The 10,396-nt window shown below is 54.4% G+C and overlaps 1 protein-coding gene across 2 annotated transcripts; it reads left to right on the top strand.

The window, feature by feature from the left end:
• The first annotated feature begins 6,951 nt into the window (after positions 1-6,951).
• On the top strand, positions 6,952-10,146 carry BHLHE41 (basic helix-loop-helix family member e41). 2 transcript variants are annotated; one of them, XM_040987407.1, is made up of 6 exons: positions 7,046-7,320; positions 7,481-7,544; positions 7,874-7,981; positions 8,309-8,420; positions 8,929-9,424; positions 9,521-10,039. In XM_040987407.1, exons 1-6 carry the CDS (start codon positions 7,259-7,261, stop codon positions 10,023-10,025), a joined length of 1,347 nt encoding a protein of 448 aa, XP_040843341.1. In that variant the 5' UTR covers positions 7,046-7,258; the 3' UTR covers positions 10,026-10,039. The 2 variants fall into 2 exon arrangements, with proteins under 2 accessions (XP_040843340.1, XP_040843341.1); XM_040987406.1 differs by having other exon boundaries at positions 6,952-7,320; positions 8,929-10,146.
• The last annotated feature ends 250 nt before the right edge of the window (positions 10,147-10,396 follow it).

The following is a 10,396-nucleotide window of genomic DNA, read 5'->3' as shown; positions in this document are numbered from 1 at the left end:
GGAATTAAATAGCCTGATATAATAAAGGGACACTGCCAACTCTTATGTCATAGCAGAGACAAAAAGAGCCAAGGAGAGCAAGTGCCAACTCAATATCTATTCTGGTCCCACTACATTAAAAGCCACCACCATACCACTCCTTAGTATTGCTGGGGAACTTCTGAAACAAAACCATAATCATTGTAATGGTGTTGGTCAAGAGGATGTAAGTTACTCAGCAGTGCTATCCAACCCTCCAGGAGCCCCAGCAGCTCTCCTGTGACCAGGAAGCCATCATAAGGTGGAAGATGGGTAAAGAGTTGAGTGGGAAGACAGAAGTCTGGGACACAAATGGCACTATTACTACTTGGTGTCATTTCTGGATTTCTTATTTCCAGTCTCTTTTTATGTGACTGTAAAAAAAATTCCTCATTTGTTTAGGCAAACACCTTGTGGCTGAAAGGTATCACTTAGCTTGTACTCCTGTGCAACCTAGATGCCTATCAGTTTTAAGATTAAAAAAAAAATACAGAACTGTACAGCTTCCATGGGAAGTTACCACATATGAATCTTAGCATTAAACTAGCTGTCTCGCCCAGCAGTTAAGACACCCATTGGGATATTCACATTCCAGGTGGATCTGAGTCTTCACTCTGAATTTTCATCCCAGCTTCCTTCGAATGAACACCCTGGGAGACAGCAGCTGATGGCTCAAATGGTTAGATCTCTGACACCCAAGTGGGAGTCCTAGATTGAATTCCTGGCTCCCAGTTTTGGTCCCACCCCATCCCTAGCTGATTAGGGAAGTGAATTAGAGGATAGGAGTTCTCTCTCTTTTTTATCCATTTCTCCCACTTGCTAAGAAATATATATCTCACATGTTATAAATTTATAACACATATGTTAAATATAACATATATAGCATATATAACAGATATATAGCATATATATATATATATATATATATATACATAAAATAAACTAAATTCTCTAACAAGGGTTATTTTAAAAGCTCTAATTCTTCGTGTAGGTAAAATTCTCCCTATCCAATCTTTCCTTGAATTTTACAAAGCAGCCCACTCCATTATACGTGGCTCTCTGGGCTGAGAACACCACTTGACAGCTGATTCTAAGACTTCACAAAGCCCCAGGCAAGCAGGTGAGTGACAGAAGGGGGTGTGGAAGGCATCTTTTAGTACTTTACATCATATATATGTTTCTCTTTGAAGGAATCTTCATCCATAGGGAAATGCAGAGGGTAAAAGTTCCCTATTAATGCGGTCCCTCTGGGTTCCACTCTCCAGTTGGCCCAAACAATCCTAGCAAAGAGTAAGAACCATTTTATGCAAGTCCTTAGGGGCCTGTCAACTCTTCACCACCCTACATTTCCAGTTTCACTGTGTATCAGCCTGGGTCGACAGGAGCAGCTCATAGGCACTCAAAGGAACTAGGGAGGTTCGGGAGAAAAAGGGCCTGGGCTGGAAGGTTGCCCTCTAAGAGCTGAAGGTTTGGCTCTTTCCTGTGAGTCTTTTGTATGTCAACAATGAGTGCTGAGAGCATGCTAAATTGTATTTCTGTGAGAATCACGTAAGCACAGAAATACAAATGATTCCAGAAGGAAGGAAGTTTATTGCCTAGATAGTATGAGCTGATCCTTGGTGCTATGAAAAGATTACTAAGTGCATGACCAAATAAGTTCTGAGTAGTAGGACATAAATATAATATGTGATTTGTGCACATGCTTACAGCCACAAAGGCACTTTGAGGCACAATGTGAGGAAAGGTCCAGGTTCCTCTGTACATTGAAAGGAGACTCATGTGTCATTCAACTGATTTGCGGAGTGGGCAGCTGAAAAGCCTAACCTTCTATTCTGGGATGTTAAATCTGATAGCTTCAGCAAATAATATTATCAATATTTTAAAACCACCTTTGGTTTCTGGTGAGAAGCATTGGGGTATCCCTCCATCCTGAGATCCCTCTCCGGGCCCACCCCGCTTCCTGTAGCAATGCCCGACATCATCACCCCTTTTTCCTGAAAGCAGGTGCACATGTCAAGAGGACTCCCAGGGAAGTCCTCAAACATCCTTATCCCACCAGCCTCCACTGGCCTCCAGGCTCAGACTTTGGCTTTTAGGGGTTGCATCCCCTCTTTTACAAAGAATGGTGTGGATTGGTGATTGAGAAAAGCCATCTGTCTGTCTGCTGGAGTAACTTCAGTACTGCACTCTAAGGCCTGAGAGAACTAAGGAGCCAAGAGAAAAGGATAATTTCTGCTGATAGTTTTGCAGCCTCACAGCCCAAGATCTGGTGACCCCAGGGAGTCGGTAGGTGGTGAAAGCTCTCTCACTAGCAGAAGGAGCAGAAGAGTCTCAAGGCAACATGGAGCATCACATGGCAAGAAGGGGCACGTGCGTTTGTTTACGTCTTCCCTGAAGGCACCAGGATTCACTCATGGGGCTGGACCCTAATGGCCTGACCCTGTGTAATCACTTCTCAGTAATCCCACATCCACAAACGGAATAGGTTTCCACTCTCTTAAACTGTTATCAGTTTAAGACTTTGGGGTCCAAGACCCTAACACAGGGCCTTTGGAATACATTTAACATTGAAACTAGTGTCCAAACCCTAGCACAATCTCAGGGGATGTTTTCACAGCACTGCAGGGAGCAGGTCCCACACGCTGGACTGACTGGAAACTCCACGACCATAAGAGATGGACCGTTAGTTTGGGTCAGACCTGAGGTCCTCAAAACATCCTAGAGACACCTCTACAGAGAGGAATAGGGCTTATAGAACCCTAAAGAGCCAGAAAATCCCTACTGTCCATGGATACATTAATTTCCAAGGAGAGTTCTATGTCCAGTTGGAACTCCAGACTCTGCCAGCACAGAGTGAAACAGCTCCAAGTCACAGGTGAATACCGTAACTGCAGGCCTTCAGAACATTGGGATAGAGCGGGAAAACGGGGCTATACGATCCTTTTTATCTGAGTCTCTATAGATAGTGATTTCCTTCCATAAGCAAAGAAAAGCAATGGCAGCAGCTTTCCCCCCATTAACAAGAGAAAGTTGGGTATCTTCAATTCAAAGCAAGCATCACAAAATTCTTTAATTATAAGCTCAAAGGGGCTTTGGGTTCATCTTGTATCTCCTTGGCTTCCAGCGGGATGGCATTTAAACCTTCCTAAAAAGATAAGACTTAATCTATTTTTAAACATTTTTAAAGAGAGCATTCCTGTTTCTGTTTCTTTCTCAGACAGGGGAAGATTTTTCCCTTTCTAATCTCACCATGGGTGAACTTCTCTTGCTAACCTGAGGCTTTCATGGTAGAGTTTGGCTTGGTCTGCTCGGTGCAGATGGCGAGCCATCAGCCTATTCTCACTTGCCCTGCTATCTGTCCATCTGCGGGAAATTATGAAAATTAACTGGATATTTGTCTTTAAATCCACCCATATGGAGCCAAATGCCAATCGAATGACTACTGGCATGGCAAAAACACTGCCACTCTTCTTTTTTGTCACTTCCTCCCAAGCCTTTGCGATCAGACCCAATACTAATATTTCTCCCTCTTCTCTCTCCTACAAAGCTCTTGCCACACACTTTCACCGTGTATTGCAACTCAGTGGACACGCACACTGGCAGCTGGAAGACCGCCCAGGTAGCAGCCAGTTAGCTCTCACACCCGACCCCCAGCTGTTCCCCCCACCAGTGGGGAAAGGGAAAAGATACAGGATGTGGAAGCCACTCTCTCAAGCCAGTCAAGTCCTGACTCTGGGAACTTGGGACAAACAAGATCTCCAGTCTCACTGGAGAAGCATTTTCTCACCTGTAGAATGGAGACAGCAATGTGATCTACCTTATCAGGATCAGTGAGTTGATACATGTGGAGCAGTGAGATTGGTGAGAGGGGTGCTAATCCTGACGGCTGCATACGCATAGCAAATGCAGCCTATGGCTTGGGTTCAAATCTTTACACGATCTGATCATGTGAAGGATCAACTTACCAACCTTTCTAAGCCCTCCACCCCACAGTTGTAAGCTGTTGTATAGCCATGTTGCAGCGAAGGGACAACTGGAGACGATCTAATTCTGCCTAATAGTCTAAAAGCCAAAATAAAAAAAAAAAATCTGAGGGAAAAAAAAAAAAAAGCAACGGGACTCAAGTTGAAGTAAAGGAATTGAGTTAGCCAGAAGAATCCTTGGTGAGAGTGTGTGGGTTAGGGGAGAGGGTGGGTGAGAAAGTGGGTAAAGACAGCCAGGGGCTATTAACGAAAATTACAGGAAAGAAAAGTGGGCATTCAAGACAGAAAAGATTGAAAGAAGGAAACACGAGGGGAAGGGAGTGAAGAGAGAAAGAAAAGCAAGAAGGGAGGAAGGGCAACGCAGGAGTAGAAAGGTGGCTGTGTAAAACGGAAGAGGAAAAGGAGAAGCCAGAATAGCGAGTGAGATCAAACATTGGAAAAGTGCCCGTTCACAGCCCGAGCTTGTATCAGCATAGGAAAGGCGTGGAAAAGGAAAACAAAAATGTTGGCTGTGGGATCAGCGAGGCTTAGAACAGAAGGCTGTGGAGAAGACTCCAGGTTTTTTTTTTTGTACAAGCTCTCCTTGCGGTTACACTGCAGGGCGCTCACCTGCTCACCTCACCCCGCCTGCTCAGGGCGCCTGTGCAGGTCCCTCCTGTCTGGGCTAGCTGCGGGGCTGCCCTGTCACATGGCTGCCTGGTGTCAGCTCCATGGACCAGGCCAAGGTGCAGTGCTGCTGTCTTTATTGCAGTCTCACCAAATACTCACCAGATTTTAAATGGTGTTTAGTTCCGGAGCAAATATTTACAAACACACCTCTTCCTACTGCAAATTCCCACCTTGACAAGGGGGGGGGGCTGTTAACTAAATTTTTAAATTATTCACCTTAGCGACCTTCTCTTCCGCCACCCCCCTTTCCTCTTTTCTGTTTATGGTGCGTTAAGAACCAGAGGAAAAAATGCCACCGTGCTGCAAAGAGAAGCCGTTTTTAGGGTTCCAACTTGCCCTCCCCAGTTAGAGGGAATTCATCCAACCGCTTGCAAATTGGAGAAAGATCGGATCGAGTTTTAAAAATAAAATCCGCATTTTAAAAAATCCAGCTTCTCACTTTTTAATCATTGTTCAATCGCCTGTTTGGTACAGAACAGTGGAAGGAGTCGAAATCCATCCCAGGGCCCCCCCACGGGAATTGAGCGGACAGCGCATCTCCTCCCGCCGGGGTGAGCCCGGGCCGCCGCCGCGCGAGTCACGAAGCCAGACGCGGTGCGCGTCTCCGCCCCGGACCCGGGAGACTGCAGCAGTGTGGCCCGGGCGGCTCCTGGAGGCGGGGAGGAGACGCGAGTCCCGCAGACACGTGACTCCGCCCCGCCACCGCTTCCCGCGACCCAGATCCGTCCCCGGAACCCGCGCGGGCCGGGGAGGGGGGTGAGGGACACGTAGCGACAGCCCCAGTCCCTGCTGCGCTCCGGTGCGTGTGCGGGCGGCGTTCTCCTCCCGCTGGTTCACGTGCCACTGGCAATCTGTAACGTTTCGCAGATCACCGGGGAGAATGTAAATATTAGGTTGGGTGTGCAAGGGAAGCTTGGAGGAGATCCGCATTAAAAAAAAAAAAATCTATGTGTGTATGTCTGGGCAAATATATAAACTGCCCCCGTTATTAGCGGTAAGTGTGCATCACGAGACAGACGCCTCCCTCGCCATGGCAGCCCCCGCAGCCCCGAGGAGCGACCGCAGCGAGGCCGGAGACCTGGGAGTCTCGCAGGACAGCCTCTCTCTGGGGCCTCTGAGGCGCCTTTGCAGAGCCCTGCGCAGCGGCGGCAAGGGCAGTGCGCGTCTCCCGGCGCCTCCCGGTAACTCCCGCTGGCCGTGAGTCACGCTGGCGGGGTGCTCTGGGGAGAGGCAGCCCGGCCCGTGCTTCCCCGCGCCCAGCGCCGCGGCTGCAGGGCGGGGGAGCGCGCGCGCGCGCGCACGGGCGCCCCGCGCAATGATGTGGCAGCGCGGCAGGTCGGCTCACGTTGCTGGCCCTGTGCTGGTACCCGTTTGAGACGGGATTAAGGAGGGAGGCTCTGGAGGTGCCAGCAGTAGTAAACGTGGGTTCTGCACACTCCCGCTGTGGCTTGTCGCACGCACGCGGGCGGGGGAAGCCCGCAGAGCCGCCCGAGGCGCAGCAGAGGGGCGACTGCCGCTTGATTGCTACGCGGGAGCCCCCGTCTCGTGCCGCCCCCTCCTCGTTCCCTCCTCCTCCCCCGGCCGCTTTCCTGCGGGAGCCCGCAGGCCCCAGACGTCGTCATCGACTGCTGTGATTAGTGGCACCGCAATTCCGGCTGCTGCGGGAAGTTTAGGTGGCCCAGGGACACCGTGCAGTCAAAGAGACACTCGAATTGCGACATTCGCATCCAGTGACTTCGTTTTCTCTCCTCCTAAACCTTTCGGGGGAGCTGATGCCAAGTTGCCTGTTTCGGAGGGAAACCACCCACCACGCGCCCAGGGGACCCCCCTCTCCACTGCAGGCCAATGAGCAAAGGGAGCCAACAAGTCTCCCCAACGGTTCTTGCGGGCCTGAAGTTGACCCGCCACCGGGGCGCTTTCTCTTTTCCTTTCTCTGCTCCAACCCAACAGCAGCACAGTCGGTGGAAGAAAAAAAAAAAAAAAGAAAGAAAGGCAAGCCACGTTCACGTTTCTGCACCGTAATGACGGACGCGTGGAGGGAATCGCGTTTCCGAGCCCAGGAAGCCGGGGCCGCCCCACACCCCGGCCCCCTCCTCCCCCCCAGCCGACTGCAGCGCCTTAGGGAAGGTGACGAGCTTTGGCCCCAGTTGTTTTTCCTTTCCGGTGGCCCTGATCAGGTGTCCCCGCCCCCTCCCGCCGCCCCCTCCCGGCCCGGCCCCTCCTTCCCCCGCCCCCCTCCGGGCTGGACCGCGGATGGTACGTTCCGCACGTGAGCTGGGTGCTGGTCTGGCCGGCGACGCGCGTGCCCTGTGGCCAAACACTGCCCGGAGTGAGAGCAAACTACCAGAGCAAGCGGGGCCGGGCGAGGGTGCGTGTGCGCGTGTGTGCGCGCGTGTGTGCGAGCCAGCGAGCGGGCGGGCGGGCGCGGGGGGGCCCGCTGCTTCACACTTTCCACACCGCACTGAAGAGGGAGAGCGAGCTAGAGGCTGGAGACGCGCGGATCCCCCCGGATCTCCCGAGGCGGCCGTCCCACCGCTCAGAGCGCAAGCCCCCCAAATCGAAACAGAGGCAACCGACAGCGCTTGAACATGGACGAAGGAATTCCTCATTTGCAAGAGAGACAGTTACTGGAACATAGAGATTTTATAGGGTAAGGTGCGCGCACCCTGGCGAATCTCTGTCTAGGCTTCGGTTTGAATTTTTTTTTTTTTTTTTTTTTTGGCTTCTTCATCTGAAAGTGTATGTATGGAGCGGGCGAGGGCTAAGCCCCTTCCCCTGTGGGTACCTGATGCTGATTTCTGTTTTTGCAGACTGGACTATTCCTCTTTGTATATGTGTAAACCCAAAAGGGGTATGAAGCGAGACGACAGCAAGGTGAGTGCAAGTTTCCGTTTTCCATAACCTGCCTGGACAGTTAATTAGGGCCATTGATTTCACGGCAAAGCTCTGCCCAGCTGTGAATTTTAAGTAGCCTGCTGGATACTCTGGGGGGTGGGGGTGGGGGGGAGATGCTAAACATCATACCTGAATTTAAATTACATTTTAGAGCAGTCCAGAAGATAGAGATTTCTGGGCATAGTTTATCACATATTATTAGTTGAGGGGGGGCAGGGAGAGTGGGGTCACTCAGGAGGGATGCTGTACCCAATAAGTGAATGTTGAACCTCCTGTCTTTTTCTTTCCCACGACTCGCACATATTAAGGATACCTACAAATTACCGCACAGACTAATAGAAAAGAAGAGAAGAGATCGAATTAATGAATGTATTGCACAGCTAAAAGATTTACTGCCTGAACATCTGAAATTAACCGTAAGAGGCACATTTTCATTTTTGGTGCTTTCCGAGGGTGTGTGGGTAGCCTGGGAGGACTCCCAGAGATAGAAGAATTGATGTAAATATGAGAGGCCTGACTTACAACTTATGCCCTAACCTGCAGAGTTTCCCAGACTAAAGAGTAGGGGCTCCCAGCTGAAGGCACAGGACGCCTGCTTGGTGGGGGATAGGGGGCGGAGAGGGGAAGCAGCAAAAAGAAGCGTGTGCCCAAGTTGCTCTGCTGGAGGAGGGAGAGCAGAGGGAGCCAGAAGCGGATTTTAGGGTGCTAACCGGGTGCCATTTTCCCTTCTTGTCCCACTGCAGACCCTGGGGCATCTGGAGAAAGCCGTCGTCTTGGAATTAACTTTGAAACACTTAAAAGCTTTAACAGCCTTAACCGAGCAGCAGCATCAGAAGATAATTGCTTTACAGAATGGTAAGTCAAGCCCGGGCCGGGGCTGGGGGCCGGGGTTGGGGCTGGGGGCTGAGGCCGGGGTCGGGGCCGGGGCTGAGGGCCGGGGCGGGGGCTGGGGTGGAAGCCCACCCAGCAGGGCAAACCGCGCAGCGGGCTCCGCACGCCCCGCCCCCACCTCCTGCCCGAGGCCCGCGGGCTCGCTCTCATTTGCTCAGACTTTCCCTTCCCTGGGAAGCGCCCATTTCCCAAAGCATCCCAGTCGGGAGGAATCACGATTTTAATTTCAAGTGGTGGCTGCGCCCTCTCCATTTAGGTCTCTCTCTCAGCTGGGAGGAGAGGGCCTTCTCAGACACCCCGCTTCCCTCCTCTGCCCCTCACCCCCGCGGCAGGGGGGGGTGCTCTATCACTCGGGTGGGCAGGAAAAGCCGCGATCCCCCGCAGTTAGCGCAGGGCTCCACGTGACAGGCAGATGTTTCAACGTCGGTGTTTTTCTTGCCTCCCTTGCCTCTGCCCCCCACCCCCTCCCCAGGGGAGCGATCGCTGAAGTCGCCCATTCAGTCCGACTTGGATGCGTTCCACTCGGGATTTCAAACCTGCGCCAAAGAAGTCCTGCAATACCTCTCCCGCTTTGAGAGCTGGACACCCAGGGAGCCGCGCTGTGTCCAGCTCATCAACCACTTGCACGCCGTGGCCACCCAGTTCCTGCCCACCCCCCAGCAGTTGACTCAACAGGTCCCCCTGGGCAAAGGCGCCGGCGCGGCCTCGGCCTCCGCTCCAGCAGCCGCCGCCGGTCACAAGCTGGAGCCTCCGGCCCACTGCGTGCCCGTCATCCAGCGGACTCAGCCCAGCGTCGAGCTCGCCGCCGAGAACGACACGGACACCGACAGCGGCTACGGCGGCGAGGCCGAGGCCCGGCCGGACCGCGAGCCGGGCAAAGGCGCGGGCGCGAGCCGCGTCACCATCAAGCAGGAACCGCCCGGGGAGGACTCTCCGGCGCCCAAGAGGATGAAGCTGGATGCCCGCGGCGGCGGCGGAGGGGGCGGCGGGGGCGGCTGCGGCCCCGGGGGCGGCGCGGCGGCGGCGGCGGCCGCGCTCCTGGGGCCTGACCCGGCCGCCGCCGCCGCGCTCCTCAGACCCGACGCCGCCCTGCTCAGCTCCCTGGTGGCGTTCGGCGGAGGCGGGGGCGCGCCCTTCGCGCAGCCGGCCGCCGCCGCTGCCCCCTTCTGCCTGCCCTTCTACTTCCTCTCGCCCTCGGCCGCCGCCGCCGCCGCCTACGTGCAGCCCTTCCTGGACAAGAGCGGCCTGGAGAAGTATCTCTACCCGGCGGCCGCCGCCGCGCCGTTCCCACTGCTGTACCCCGGCATCCCCGCCCCGGCCGCCGCCGCGGCCGCAGCAGCAGCAGCCGCCGCCGCCGCCGCCTTCCCCTGCCTGTCGTCGGTGCTGTCGCCCCCTCCCGAGAAGGCCGCCGCGGCCACTACGGCCACCGCCGCCGCGACCCTCCTGCCGCCCGAGGTGGCGCCCTCTGCGGCGCTGCGCGCGCACGGCCGCACCCACCTGCCCTTCGCCGGCCACCCGGAGAGCTCTCCTCAGGAAGATCCTGCGCAGCCGGGCAACGAGGCGCCCTGAGGCGCCGGGGGTCTCGGCGCGGAGCGTTCGCTGGGCGCTCCTCAGTGGCGACCCCCTTCGCCGTGTGAAGGGAGGTGTATGTACTAGGTGCGCGGCAGGCTGACAGGAAAAAAAAAAAAAAACCAACAGGTGTTTTGTGTACATTTTGGAGTTCCTGTTTTTGCTCACCCCTGGCCGCCCCACCCTGCGCTCACTAACGGCCCCGGGTCGCTCGTGCGCTCGTGCGCTCGTGCGCAGCCGGGCGAGCGCCGCGCTTTTTTTCCCCCCCCCCCCCCTCCCTCTCTGAATCCTCCTCCCCTCTTCCCAGATAACTTTCCGCCTCGCTCCACGACCTCTGACAGCGTGGACGCTAACTGCTCTGCGGACAAGCT

The sequence above is a fragment of the Ochotona curzoniae genome, unplaced genomic scaffold (assembly GCF_017591425.1).
Source record: "Ochotona curzoniae isolate NIBS_2020 unplaced genomic scaffold, NIBS_Ocur_1.0 contig_4645, whole genome shotgun sequence".
NCBI lineage: Eukaryota > Metazoa > Chordata > Mammalia > Lagomorpha > Ochotonidae > Ochotona > Ochotona curzoniae.
Note: the sequence above shows the minus strand (reverse complement) of the source record. Positions and strands in the feature narration are given on the sequence as shown.

Bases quoted from the DNA above. Each gene is read 5' to 3' on its own strand.
- BHLHE41 (XM_040987406.1), top strand. From the start codon at position 7,259: ATGGACGAAGGAATTCCTCATTTGCAAGAGAGACAGTTACTGGAACAT. The intron at 7,545-7,873 runs GTGAGTGCAAGT...GCACATATTAAG, and splicing joins TGAAGCGAGACGACAGCAAG to GATACCTACAAATTACCGCA. The intron at 7,982-8,308 runs GTAAGAGGCACA...GTCCCACTGCAG, and splicing joins CTGAACATCTGAAATTAACC to ACCCTGGGGCATCTGGAGAA.